The sequence below is a fragment of the Toxorhynchites rutilus genome, chromosome 3 (assembly GCF_029784135.1).
Source record: "Toxorhynchites rutilus septentrionalis strain SRP chromosome 3, ASM2978413v1, whole genome shotgun sequence".
Lineage (NCBI taxonomy): Eukaryota > Metazoa > Arthropoda > Insecta > Diptera > Culicidae > Toxorhynchites > Toxorhynchites rutilus.
In genome coordinates this window covers 63,845,369-63,860,195 of record NC_073746.1, presented here as the reverse complement: position 1 = coordinate 63,860,195, position 14,827 = coordinate 63,845,369, and the positions used below count along the sequence as shown (strand labels likewise).

The window sequence follows — 14,827 nt, the reverse complement described above, 5'->3', positions numbered from 1 at the left end:
ACCTTAACGTTGAAAGGTTACATTTCTTCATGAAATAAGCCATATTAGAAATATAAAAAAAATATTATATTTTTTTTTTGCGGCGGCGAAATTGAATTATTCAAGATCATGGAATACGCAGTTTTATAATGATAGTAGAATTAAATGCATGTTCCAAATTTCAGGTCAATCATTCAACAGGGACGGGGTCAATTGTCTATTAATGTGGGACAACCCAACAAATATTCAAACATACATAGAAACAGGTCAAGCTGAATGAAACCATTCAAAAAAGTAATTAGTTGTTTGGGTACTGCGGCCATCTTGAAATTGGATTTTTCATTATCTGCTATGTTCTACTAGTCGAGAACTTTCTTTTGATACTTTTTTGGCATTTTTCATAAATAACTATGTTCTACTAGTCAAGCCTTTTCATTTGATACCCATATTGATGGGGTTCTGAGAAAATAGGTAATCCGCCATTTTGTAGTGGCCGCCATCTTGGATTTTCATTTTTCATAAATAACTGTGTTCTACTAGTCAAGCCCTTTCATTTAATACCCATATTGATAGAGTTCAGAGAAAATATGAAATCCGCCATTTTGTAGTGGCAGCCATCTTGGATTTGAATTTTTGATAAATAACTGCATTCTACTAATCCAGCCCTTTCTTTTGATACCCATATTAGCTATTCAATATAGAATTATTACACAAATTATTTAAAATTTTCGAACATCAAAAATAAAATACTCCGGATAATCGAGTCTAAAATTTCGGATAATCGAATCCCGGATAATCGAGTCCAACCTGTATATTTATATTTGCAATTGTTCATCGGAACAACTCGTTCATACATCTTACTTATTATTGAATTGTTATTTTTTTCAAATGTATTCAAAGACTCGTGTCAATGAAGCGCAACACAGTCTGATAAGTGAATTGATCTATTTACGTGTGCTTTGCTCTTCTCTCACAAACACTATTATCCCATTTCTACACGTGATTGAAACCTATACTACTACAACGGCTTTCTTCCGCCTTCACCTTAATTGCGTAATATCGATCATACAATTTCGAGCCTAAGCTCGTTGTAAGGGTTCTATTTCACACTAAAAAATCTTTTGCTGTTTTTTGTTTGTTCCGTTCAATTGTGAGTAACAGCGTGCTAACGATGGATGTCAACAAAGAGAAAATTCTGTACATTTTACACTTACTCTTTTATAAAGGCGAAAATTCAAGCCAGGACACTGAAATAAGGAGTGCGATGCTCGCTTTTTATTCTCGCACTCGTCGTATTGTTCTCGCGAGAAAATCCCATCTTCCCATCTTCCCATCTTCCCATCACCCATCTTCAGCTGATTCTAAAAAAATATGACTCTTGTGACACCACTAAAATATTCTACTAAACAGTTCTTCCAAAAATTTAGGTGCATATAAAATATTATTTAGAGAGATAAACGAGCGTAGTAGTTTTACGTCGAAAATGCGGTCGTGTCCTAGGCACAACCCCTTACAATTTTTTGACGTAGGACTTAGAAGCTATACATAACAATTCCCTAATCCGTAAACGGTTAAAATCAATGAAAAAATTGTAAACATTTCATTTTCTCATACACTTGTTATGTCCATTTTTGTGCTTACATACCTCATTTACCATCTAATGCATTCTCTCCTGCTCGTTTGCAACTTATTCGGTAAAAATAAGCCATTCTCGATTTCACATTCAACCATCTCAAGAGTCCACAAAGGTTCAAAGAAAGAATGACAGTGGATCATGAACCAGGAACTGGACAGAGACCGGGAATAATGCACAAGTGGAATTCAGACACCAGCAGAGTGTTGCCAAAATGCGCGCTCGCTAATTTTTGCAAGAAATTTCTAACGAAATACCGGTGCAGAGTGAACCATTTGTGACCAAAGAAGGGACTATAAGTGGTGAGATCTACAAAATTGGGTGCCTCCAAGAACGGCTTCTACCGGATCTGATGGAGAGCGTCAATCGCAAAAGTTGAGCATTTTTCTCACTAATCCCAAAATTTAACCGACGTATGTAAACTGAAATAAATACATAAGCTGACCTACTATACAAATTGTGTTTTATTACGAAAACTTTATTTGATCTACCAACATCTAGTTCTTCAGTTATGGAACACTGGTATATTGGTTATCTTTAAATGTTTAGCGACTGACCAAATGATAAATTTCAGCTAGTTTTAGAAACGAAAATAGTTATTATACATCATTTTATCATTCCGGCTACGCGTCTCAACTTAAGAAAAAACAGAGTGGTTCTATAGGATCCGACTGATGTTCGAAAATTCATTTCGAAAACTCTGCATTTTACGAAATTTGAACAGAGAAAACAAAGAAGATTACGTACATGATGTTCACAAATAATTATTCTCAAAAAACAAAAACAAACCGCTCCGCCGAGAGAACATGCCTCCCGAAACAGATCCATCAGCTTCAAACAGAAATCCAATTAAGATGGTACCTTTCGTAAATTAACATAATTAGGGTTCGAAAAGAGCAATCTCATTTGGATTCCTTACAGTGTTCCCACCCCCACTCTCTCTCACCATTGAAATTAACATAAATAGATGAATATTACATACCTCACCGGGTTGACGTGGATTTCTGTCTGTTGTTGCTAATTCTCGCAAAATAGTTCAGGTACACATTCACCCACACACACAGTATCACTCCAAATTCGCTGATTGTTTTCTCAGCTGTTATTTCGAATGGTTGAAATCACACACATACGAGTGTTTTTTTCACTCCGGCTTCCGTTTTGTTTCCAGTGTTATAAGCTGCTTCATTAAGGTTCTTCAGTGGATCAGTGCTGCTTTCGGACTAACCACCCAACAGGCAGAAGTCCAAGGCATGGCTCTCGTGCAATGGAATCGTGAAGTTTCACCAACACAACCGACAGTGCGTGTCTGCCGCTTATCGTCTCCCTCGACAGATGCCCATTATTATTAATAGTTTAACCTCCGAAAATCGGACGAATGACCTCATTGAAAATACACCCGCAGGTAGGGAAGAATCGATCGATGAATGATTACGGCCAACGATTAGTATTCCGGTCGTTTCCTTCCATAGATAATAGCAATAGTAATAAGAGGGAGGAACAGGAGGGAGGAGGGAGAACAAATTACTCACACCACGCAACTTCGAATATCAATACGTTCGCATTGAAGCATAACGCACACCCGACTGTACGCAACTGCATTGGATCAGCTGTTTGGATAGTGTACCGAAAGTTTTACTTGAACTCCTGGCTCCAATATTTAGTAAATAGCCACGACAGTCAGAATTTGGAAGACTAGTGACATCAACATTATTGGCTGCACGATATCAACTAGTAGAATACACCACAGAAGAGTTTTAATCCACAATTCAATGCTAAATTGGGTAAAAAGCGATATTTAAGATACCTGAGAGTCTTTACAATATAGGGGGTCAATCTCCCTTATACCAACGCAAAAGTAGGTGATGTTATCTGATGTCAAAACTTTCAGATTTCAGGACCAAGTGAACAAGATTGTGCTTCCCATTCTCAGACAGAAACTACTAACATACAAACATGATGTGTACTATGCTTCTTTTTTCACATGAAAACTCAATGAGATTACTTCATAGTTGTATGTTGACTTCATTATTGAACTCAAACCTCGCAGATGACAGTGTACGAGGGGTAACAAACATAGAAAAACAATTGATAAGCCACTATCGCCCTGGGTCAATAGCTTCACATTTCGCCTGGAAATGAACAAGACCTGATTCGGTTCGTCCAAATTTCGAGCCGATTTTGTTCAGTTGATAACACAAATTCTGCACCAATCGATGAAAGTAGACACCAGCGCGTATGATAGCAACCATAATCTAAACTCAAAATGTTCACGTTCGTTTTGGGATAAGACAAGCGACAAGTTGATAACTCTAATTATACCGAAATTCTGAAACACGCTTTTCCAAATTTCAGCGCATTATTCCCCCTGGTAATTACATTACTTATTCACTATCCTGAATCCCTAATTCAGCACAGCAAAAAAAATTAAAGGAGAGATGCTACCTCAAAAATTAATTACAAACTAAAATACACAGCGGGTAAACACACATACCTGGAATCCCTCTCTTCACTCGTCAAAAAAAAACCAAATGCAAGGTATGAAGCGGTGCAAAAAGGTTCCACCGAATCCACAGCACACAACAATTGGTTTGGTTGGAGCTGCTCCAAAGACCGGCGCACACGTAAACTGACCGACACTCGACCACTAACTGAGCCTTCGGGACATACAAAGGCAAAATTTATGCCGGCAGTAGGAACCGCAGCACCTATGATGCATGCCAAACAGAACAGAAAAAAGTGGTAGAAACTTTTATCAATGTTTGTTTCCCCGTGGTTTGCGCGAGTATTTACGGTGGTTCTGCCGACACCAGGAGCAGCACCGCCTCTCGTTTTTTACCCGTCTTTGTTGAGAAGCAGAAAATTGCCAAAAACATGAAAACAGCAAAACAAGATTTCGAACCGGTATTTACGAACCGGCATGGAGTGAGAGGCCGTTGAACCACGAACCGCGAATATTGCATTAAATATTTGGTATGATTCTATCCGCGCGGTCCAGCGCAGATTGAGTATTGATTTGATTCGAATGTGTCGGATGGGTCGAGTTCTCGATGTAAAGTGTGTTGATAACATAATCTTCTTTCATACCATCTGAAACTGAGTCACGCAGCAAACTTTAAACCTCTCACTTTATCAGTTATCTGTTCGCTATCGTTGGGATTGAGAATATTGGAAGCTTATCTTGCTACCAATACACATTTCTCCTCAGCTGTCCACATACCACGTGGACAACTTTAGGGAGGGTAGGGGATAAGGAAATATCCCCGTTTGTCCATTGAGAGGGGGGAGGGGATACAGACTGGGTCCATGTGGACAGGAAGATTTTTTTAAATACAAACACCTATACATTCAATATGAAATTAATTCACACATACAGCGCTGACTCGATAATATACAGTTTCTGATTTCTTTTCACTATATATTAGGCTGTCAAAAAAGTCCTGCGGTATTTTTTTTTTAACTTTCATTTGATCATAAAACTAGTCACAATCATCTGTTTTAAGTCAAATATGCGCCGTTTTGTTCGATGACTTGTTCCCAACGAGATGCCAACTTCATAATACCCCTGTTATAGAAGCTCGCTTTCTTATTGGCAAAAAACTCGGATAGCCAATTTTCACAGGCCTCTTTTGTGGCTAACTTCTGACTACCTAGCTCGTTCGCCATGGACAAAAACAGGTGGTAGTCACTTGGTGCAAGGTCCGGACTATACGGCGGATGCAAAAGAACCTCCCATCCGAGCTCCCGGAGCTTCTGGCGCGTCACCAAAGAAGTGTGTGGCCTGGCGTTGTCCTGATGGAAGACAATGCGGCCTCTGTTTATCAAAGATGGCCTCTTCTTCATGAGTGCTACCTTCAAGCGGTCCAGTTGTTGGCAGTACAGGTCCGAATTGAGCGTTTGACCATAGGGACGCAGCTCATAATAGATTATTCCTTGACAATCCCACCAAACACACAGCAGAACCTTCCTGGCCGTTAATGAGGGCTTGGCCACCGTCTGAGCCGCTTCAGTGGGCTTCGACCACGACCGTTTGCGCTTCACGTTGTCGTAAGTGACCCACTTTTCATCGCCAGTCACCATCCGCTTCATAAACGGGTCGATTTTGTTGCGATTCAGCAGCGATTCACATGCGTCGATACGGTCAAAGATGTTTTTTTGCGTCAACGTGTGTGGCACCCATACATCGAGCTTCTTTGTGAATCCAAGTAGTTCTAGTTGTATTCATTGTATCGAGTCATACTATAACTTGTTGGAAAGGTATTTTTGCGCGCTATAATATAGTCCTTGACAGTGTTTTGTTTGGTTAAGTCGTTCGTGAGTTATAGTGTCGCAAATATGGAGCAAAATAAAGAGAAAATCCGACATATTTTACAGTACTACTATGACAAAGGCAAAAATGCATCTCAAGCTGCCAATAAAATTTGTGCAGTTTATGGACCCGATACAGTTTCCATTTCCACCGCACAACGATGGTTTCAACGTTTTCGTTCTAGTGTAGAGGTCGTCGAAGATGTACCACGCTCCGGAAGGCCTGTCGTCGAAAATTGCGACAAAATCGCTGAATTAGCCGAGAAAGACCGGCATAGTAGCAGCCGTAGCATCGGCCAAGAGCTGGGGATAAGTCATCAAACCGTTATTAACCATTTGAAGAAGCTTGGATTCACAAAGAAGCTCGATGTATGGGTGCCACACACGTTGACGCAAAAAAAAACATCTTTGATCGTATCGACGCATGTGAATCGCTGTGAGTTCAAAACTCAGGACCCTCATTGACCATCTTTGTGTTGTTACAGAATAGCTACGTCCACGCAACAATCATCAGCGATGGAGAATCGATCCACGGTCGAAATTAGATCGATTCATCCATACAACTGCTCTGCTCTGCAAGACACATCGGGCTGCTGTTCTATAAATAGCTCAACAATGATCAATCAACTTTCTCCGCTGTCCGATGGTCTAACTGGATAATGGAAGAAAAATACAATACAGAATACTCTTACGCCTAAATGGCTACTGTGTAAATGTACCATATGCAATGGTATAGAAGGAATACTGGCGAATGGCAACTGTGTAATGTAATGTGCTATAATTATAGATATGATAACCATGTGACATGTACACGATTAAAATTCGGCTCTGTTACAGCTAAAATGCTAATGAGCCTGAAATAAATAAATGGGATAAAAAAGAGGCCTGTGAAAATTGGCTATCCGAGTTTTTTTCCAATAAGGAAGCGAGCTTCTATAACAGGGGTATTATGAAGTTGGCATCTCGTTGGGAACAAGTCATCGAACAAAACGGCGCATATTTGACTTAAAACAGATGATTGTAACTAATTTTATGAACAAATGAAAATTCAAAAAAAATACCGCAGGACTTTTTTGACAGCCTAATATAATCGAGTCTGTATATAATCGAGTCCGACCTGTATTCAAGAATTTCAAAACTCCGTATTTATCAAAAAAACGGATTGAGCCACCTGAGAGAACTGCCCGGTCAAACGTTCATATATTTTTTCTCATATCAATGATCTTCAGTGAAATCTGTATTATAAAAATATTTCACCTAAACTGTGATTGACCAAACTATTTCCTATGAACATATCATGAAATCTCAACCATTACGAGTTGAAACATCATGATATGGTGTAATGTTATATCTGGAGAACAGCTAGTCTTAGGATAATAATGGCGCTATGGGATGTAATTAGGGATGGAAAATGTAGTTCCCGTAGGCCCATTGAAACATGGCGAAGGTCTACAAAACAATACCGTTGAAAATAGCTATAACGTAAAAAGTTATAACTATCGTAATGATTCTGGTCTGGTCCGCCAATTGTGAATGTTTGAATTACAAAAACTAACTCTGCAATGTGGGAAAACCTTTACAGTTATTATTTTATATTCAAAATATCAACAAATCAATTTGATACATAATCAATCATAATGATCGTATTTGGGACAGTGGCCTCCATTGCCATTTTATGGTATTGCAACTCTCTCTTAGTCTAATCCTAAAAAATAGAAACATAATTCAGGACAATCGGGAGTAGACCTTCGCCATGTTTCAATAGGCCTACGGGAGCTACATTTTTAATCCTTAATTACATCCCATAGCGCATTTACGGAATCCAAATAAACAAATTTACGTCCTCTGGATACGTGCTGGTCTCAGCCAAGGAAAGTGAAGTGGAAGGTAAAACGTAATGTCGGAATTGCCGTTCGGACGTATCCCGTAAGTTTGAACTTAATTACATAGATGGTATCCAAACAACACTAAACATTGACTACAGTTTCGCCGGCACGGTTGATTGTCGTTATGAACCAGCACAAAAAACAAAGCTGCAAATTATGCGCCAGTGGCGGTTCCACGATTAGCCGAGCCAGCTGACGGAAGCATATGCATAAAGGTTACTAGGTTACTATTTTCAACGACAACTGTTTATTTATTATACTGCTTCAAATACTTTCGACGAAATCAAGTGTAATCATACCAACGTAAGTAATAACATAAACAAATCCAAACTTTTCGTCTTGCCATTCCTCATACGTCTTTTCTATATAGTGTAAATTACGAGCCACCTGTTAACTCCACCATCTTGGTCTCAACGTTGTCGAAAGCTCACTGAATTTATTACATTTGCTTTGTTTGTTTGTTAAATTAAGTTTTATCGAGTCCAGGTACTCAAAATGCTTCACATTATATTTGATTTGTCAAGGGAACCAAAACACAGATTAGGCAGAGCCTGCTTCATTGCAAATATCGTTAGCGAATCGATCCATCCATGCAAAACGCTCATTTATTTGATACTCTGGTCTATTTTTCCGATAAACGTTTTATCAACAAAATATATTTACAACCGGGTGAATGAAAATAGAATAAAAATATATGTACATACCGACAGCGACTGTTTCCGGTTTATTGACCCAGACGAACTCAAAATATGAATGTCAAATAAAGCTCGTTATGATCGTTTTGGGGCTGGAAGAAAAGACGAGAGTAACTTTTATTAAGTACATTTCACTCATGACATATTTTACTTTGTTCGACGTGACGATAAAAGCATACAAACACCGTCTGCTAGCGATAAGACTCTCAGTCCGTCATTAATTTACGCTCAAGACTTCGCTCCTATTTACATACAGGATGGTCGAGAGGCACGACAAACTGATTCCAAAAATTAGTGTAAACTTTTGATTCTTCACAAACTTGTGTGAATGTCTGCTGTTTAGACCTACAGAATTTATTATACGTTTAAATTCCGCTACATTATGAATCGAACACCCGCGAAGCCTACCTCAGATAGCTTACATTTGATATGTCGCTGCTGATACGCTTTTTGAGGTACTAGAATATAGCGATTGACGCACCAAAACCAAAACATACCCAAATAGAGTGCATTGGGTACAGACGGGCATATTTTCCAAACTACTTTACTTTGCATTACACTGTATTGAACGAAATATATTTGAAAGGGATGTCATCGTAATTTACGTTTTTCGAACCTTTATATTATATTGTGCTGATAATGGCACAGATTTTAGTTTATTCTCACTCACTTAAGACAATTACTGTTGTAACACTTTGTCATGCCAAATGCCAAACCCAATCCGTACATATTCAATTTAACTTTCATCCTAACAAAACTAAGAAAAAATAAAATATACAACCTAGCTCACTACCATCGATTATAGATGACTAACGTTTCCCAAAAGAAAAACTAGGAAATCAGTGAATCTAGAAAAATGAAGTCTTGTCTCACTTTACTTAATAAGTTTCTTATACTCCCGCCGACCACGAGAGAATATTCGAAGGTGACTAAGAACACCACCCAGTCGAAGGATAGTCGTCAGCACTAGCAAGATTGCACCCACCAAATAAATGTTGATGATTGTGCTTTCCACGGGCATTTGACACCGCGAGATGGAATGCTCCGAGAGTGAAATTTGCGCCTTTGTGATATTGTATATTGGAAGCGGCAGGGAAACAAAAAAAAGGTTTTGGAACGTTAGCTACATAGTTAAAAAAAATCCACTGGAGCAATGATTGTATCATCATTTTTAGTTTGCATCAATCTGAATTTAAAAAAAGAGATATTTTTCAAAAAAACTGTACTCACCAGAATGAAACTCGGATTGTTCTTATTCCGCCAGCTAAACGAGGGCAGTGTGTACTCCTCGATTCCCAGCCGATTCTTTGCCATATAGCAGAAGTGATGCGAATGTCCGCTAAATGCCAACCTTGGGTTCAACAGTTCCCCTATCAAATCGGTTGATTCCTTCGAGATAACCTCCCACCGTTCGCGGTACAACTCCATTTCCGGTGAATCGTGTTCCTTGCACAGCTTATCCGAGTCCCGATGCATCGGAAAATGCTGCAGAATAATTGGCTGACTGTATTCCTCCAGCTTGGGGACATTCTCACATTTACCAATCCCGCGACCACATTTGAAAACGGCCGATACGGATCGCAGTTCTTTTTCCGCCGTTTCACACAACTGACAACCGTCACCCTCCATCGCGATCGAATTAATCGAAACAAAATTAACACCCCGAATGCTGTCCAAGCTGACCCCTGTGTTATTGAACTTTTTCCCGAACCGATGTACTAAGTACGGATGGGTCGCATAATGGAATCCGATATCGTGATTACCTGAAACACATTGAATCCGATATATAACTATTTCAACCCTGCTCAAAATCCAACAAATCTGCGATGACGACTAACCCACTATACTGTGCAGCTGTGTCCCCTCCGGGGTGTGGAACAGCTTCCTAAATCGTTCCACGTAGAGATCGAAATCCTTCTGATTAACCCAATTGCCCTCATCGAAGATATCACCCAGCACGAAAACCACTTCCGGTCGGAACAGCGTCATAGCGGATTGAAACGTCCGATGCATTTGCCACTCGCGACGCAATCTATCGAACCAATGCCCGTGGATGGGCCCGAGGAGATGGGTGTCCGCTAGTAGCATTACTTTTACCGGTTCCAGTCCATTCACAGCTAAGGGTTTCGTCGGCCATTGGCACTAGAGAGGAAAAATAGGGGAAAACAAATTCGAAACTCGATTACTGAAATCAAACGCACCTCCAACAGAACCAGGTAATAGACGATAAATTCGTTGAATACGAGCAGGCACGCCGCACCGAAAGCCACTCGTAACAGAAGATTCCGGAGTTTCATTCTGTAGGTACGACTGTCTGCAAAAACACAGAAACGAGTGGTATTGCGATTATCACAGCGTCTGATAAGATTGTGTACGTTATGTACATGAGATGTAAACAAATTGATCTAGTACACCTATTTATATCGATGTCACATTGATCCCTTCAGAAATCTTTGTTTTTGTAACAACAAACACAGGTAGAGAGGTAATCAATCAAAGGTCGTCGTTAATGCATAAGACCCATTCTATGAGGTTATGCACCAGAGAATCAAATTTCAAATCTAGTTTTAGGAGAAAATTGAAAACGTTATTTGAATAAGCACTAGTTATATCATAAATTGTTTGTAACAAATTTAATTTTTATGCACCAAGCTTTGAGAGAGGCGAGTTTCAAAAAATACATAATAATATTTAAAATGAGATATCTCTGCACATGCTTAACCAAACTTCAATGCTATATTCCATTGAATGGGTAATTAAGAGTTTGTTTGAAGAGCCGTGGGTAGACCTACGTTTCATTTTGTAATTTATGAGAAACAAGCATTTGAAAAACAGGTATTTTGAAGCGTTGTCACGTCACAAAAATAGAGCATTTTTTTAGTTTATCAGATGAACATAGGTTCAAACATTTTTATACTTGGGTTTCTCTGAGCAAACAATGAAGGTCAACAACCAACAAAATTTGGTTGAGATCGGTCCACAAATAGAGAAGTATAAACTTGTGGGAGATGCGATATGAATAAAAAATACTAGCTAAGTTTATTGGTTCAGAAATTTCTAGGAATATAAATAATTAGTGATTCGTCTGTTCTGTAGCTTTGATAAGATACTTGACGAACCTGAGTTTAAGGAATCATGGATATAGAACTCTATGGAAAGCAATGAGAGAAAGGAACTTGCATAATGCTTCTTAACATGAGAACATTGCAGAGAGAGGAAAGCGGAAATAAAAACCGATCTCATTCTCTTATGTACAGAATATGGAGAGCTGAGAATGAAGCAAAAAGCAAGATGCTAATATCCCTCTAATAATGAGCTCATGGAAATTAGAGTCAAGGTGGCCGTACACTGTTTGCCCGGAGGTCAAATATTTGATATTGACGTAGGATTACGTCTTTCGGGAACATTGGGGTACAAATGGGGTACAAATTGAAAATCGAGAATCGAGCACATCCCGAAAATTGTCCAATTTCAAACGCTTATTGCTCAGTCATTTCATGATGAATTGATGAAATTTTTGCGTCAATCGATTTCGGCACTCCATTTTTTATATTGAATAAAATAATATATATCATTAAACTAACTATCAAACAATTGAAAAATCTCAACCCCTATCCTAATAGAAATACTCACTTCTGATTGGTGGAAATTGACGACACATGCGGCGGTTCCCTAACAGAGACATCAAAACCAAGCTGCCTAGGGGAAATCGACATTGCAAATACATGAAAGTAGGGGGAGCTTTTGCCGAGATGTGTTCCCAAACAGAGACATCAAAACCAAGCTGCCTGATGGAAATCGGCATTGCAAATACATACATTTTTATATTGCAAGTAAGAAGAATGATACGAATAATTCTAGCAAATAAAATTTAAATTTGGAACTTTAATGTTGGTTGCTTCGTGAAACTCCATATCAATGTCCGATCGTGTATTGTGAAAAATTTAGCACAAGGGTAGGTGTAAAATTGTATACGATAACCGTTGTGTTAACCCTTTCCCGTACAACATAGAGTCTCACTACATATAGTACATATAGTATTAGGTGTACATATAGTATTAGGTATTGTTAGTCCAATTAAAATTCGCATTGGGTTGAATAAACAATCAGAAAGTAAAAATTATAAAAGAAAATTACCTTTCCCATTTCAAATATATTTTCGCTATATTGAAGTAACATGTTTTTACTGATAAGAAAAATTGATAATTGTGTTCGGTATTAAAAATTATCTTATATTACATTGGTGAATTTTTTTTCTTTATTTCATCAATACATATCACAAGAGGCATCTCGTCTAGGATTATAGAGGGCGGTTCTCATCATATCTCGTTCCACTTCAGTATCCTTTATCTGATACGCACAATCCAACGACTGTTTATCATTCTTCTGTCATCATCACCCGTTAAACACTGGTGGAATGAACAAATACCCAACAACCAAACAAAACGGCCCTTTTCAGGTCCACCTAATCATTATCAAAGAGTTTAACGATGTAATTATCCAAAATCAACAGATAACCTAACGGAATCCTACGTCAATTATGCGGTCGTGTCTCGGACACAACCCTCCTGTGACTTTTTTTTGACAGATAAGGTTTGATTTGATATTTGTACAAACATAAACTGACCAGACGTCCCGCGTTACGCGGGACAGTCCCGCATTTCAACAAAATGTCCCGCGATAGATTACGTCCCGCATTTGGCAAAAGAAACGAAAATATCCCGCGATATCAATATATTTCAATATTACAATTGTTGATTTTATTAAATGGATGAACTGTTCAAGAGATCTTCCAATGCATCCAAAGATTAATACGTTGAGCTGGTTTCGTCGCACCGACAGTGGACTTTTTGTTTAGAGAGTTCCAAATGGAAACGACAGCAAAAAAAATTAGAAAATGTTTATTATGAAAGTTGCCTATTGATCCGCAGGGACCAACGTGAGTCAGACGAAAAGTTCATCTTTGGTCCCCTAGCTCGGTCAGGGCTTAACGTGTTAAATAAGCCGGAATAACTAGTGAATACAGGACAGGAAGAGACAGGGTTGTTTGATGAAGTATCGTAAATGAAACGCCTGGCGGCCTTGCGGAAGTTGGCCGGAACCTCAACTATGGCCGATGAGAAGATGTATGTCAGCGCGTTCTTTTACCTTTTCGTGGCTTTGGTGGTCGGCTGTCTCTCCATTTTGGCCATTCGCCCAAAAGTATTCTATCTGTCGCAGCTGGGGGATGTTGGGAAGGTTGGCGGTTTATCTCCAGCCGATCCATCCTCCAGTGATTTTTTGGCATAATGGGCTGATTCCCGGTTCGACCACATCACCTTCGCAACTTCCGGCAAGCACTTCGTACTGTATATCTCCCAGTTTACCATATGACTCGATAGAAGAGCGGCTTGGACATTCCCTTCTCGTTTGTCAGAGAATGACCTTCTCGGAGAACTTGATGTGGGTGATATATTCGTCGCCATCACTTATTTGGGGAACGTAAAGTATCCGGTCCCTTGCATTCGTTGAATTCTAGCATCAAGTACGTTTTGTCTTTCATTATAAGTACGAAAAGAAGTTTTTCTTTTCTTTAACCGGAAAGAAGTTCTTCACCGGTACCTCAAGCTACTCCTTCTGGATGATTGCCTGCTGCTCAGATACGGTCGGTCTTGTCTGACGCTTCCGCATAAAAATGTCCATTTTGACCAGATTCTCCTTCATCATTTGATCGGTTGCTTCGATCTCCCGGCTTAAGGAGCTGCAGAGAGAGGATATTGTAAATACCAGATTGGCTATATCTGGCGGACACAAAGTGTCTCAGAATGTCCAACTCCTTCGCGGTGGGGTGGACCTGGTAGTATGGAAAACTCATCAAGTTGCTTGACAGTGCTGATGTTGCGAATCAACAGCTATGAATCATTTTTGTTGTAGGCCTCATAAACCTAACATTTAAGGAAAATTTGTTCCATTAAATTATCTTTTGTAGTTTTTTTTCATCGCCATCCGAAATTAGTTTTTTAATGCATACGTTAACCCTAAAATCGATGAAAAATGGATTCGGGCATTCCATTCGAAAATTGGAAGAAAATTGTAGAATTTGAATCGTGCTTGCCAGACCTAAATGCTCTGACCGAGTGAGAGATTTTCAGGCGTAAACAAAATTTAAACCACCGAAAAATTACAACTGAGTGATTACAGGTCAGGTTTAATTGCTAGGACACATGTTAGAGTTTCACGAACAAATGAGACTCTTTAAACTATGGTTTCCGTTCACATACGTATATACAGAACGTTTTGTTTTTTGTGTCCCGCGTTAGACCTCTGACCATCTGGTCACTTTATACAAA

General features: G+C 39.1%; 2 protein-coding genes across 8 annotated transcripts in view; both read right to left on the bottom strand.

Annotated features, from left to right (window-relative positions):
• The window catches only part of LOC129776075 (glucosamine-6-phosphate isomerase), a 31,664-nt gene extending 22,741 nt beyond the window's left edge, over window positions 1–8,923 (bottom strand). For 2 of the 7 annotated variants that reach the window (XM_055781466.1, XM_055781467.1), the window contains exon 1: window positions 4,104–4,273. The gene's annotated coding sequence lies outside the window, so the exon portion shown is untranslated. The other 5 variants (XM_055781470.1, XM_055781469.1, XM_055781472.1 and 2 more) reach the window with 5 other exon arrangements.
• A 210-nt stretch (window positions 8,924–9,133) lies between these two features.
• LOC129776074 (metallophosphoesterase 1 homolog) lies at window positions 9,134–10,878 on the bottom strand. Its single transcript, XM_055781464.1, has 4 exons — window positions 10,700–10,878; window positions 10,337–10,640; window positions 9,729–10,261; window positions 9,134–9,561 (listed from the first exon to the last, which is right to left on the bottom strand). The coding sequence occupies exons 1-4, from the start codon at window positions 10,793–10,795 to the stop codon at window positions 9,373–9,375; spliced, it is 1,122 nt and encodes a 373-aa protein (XP_055637439.1). The 5' UTR covers window positions 10,796–10,878; the 3' UTR covers window positions 9,134–9,372.
• Between the last annotated feature and the right edge of the window lie 3,949 nt (window positions 10,879–14,827).

Coding starts and splice junctions, on each gene's coding strand:
- LOC129776074 (XM_055781464.1), bottom strand. CDS start 10,795: ATGAAACTCCGGAATCTTCTGTTACGAGTGGCTTTCGGTGCGGCGTGC. Junction 10,641..10,699: donor ATTACCTGGTTCTGTTGGAG/GTGCGTTTGATT, acceptor TTTCCTCTCTAG/TGCCAATGGCCGACGAAACC. Junction 9,562..9,728: donor ACAATCCGAGTTTCATTCTG/GTGAGTACAGTT, acceptor AATATCACAAAG/GCGCAAATTTCACTCTCGGA.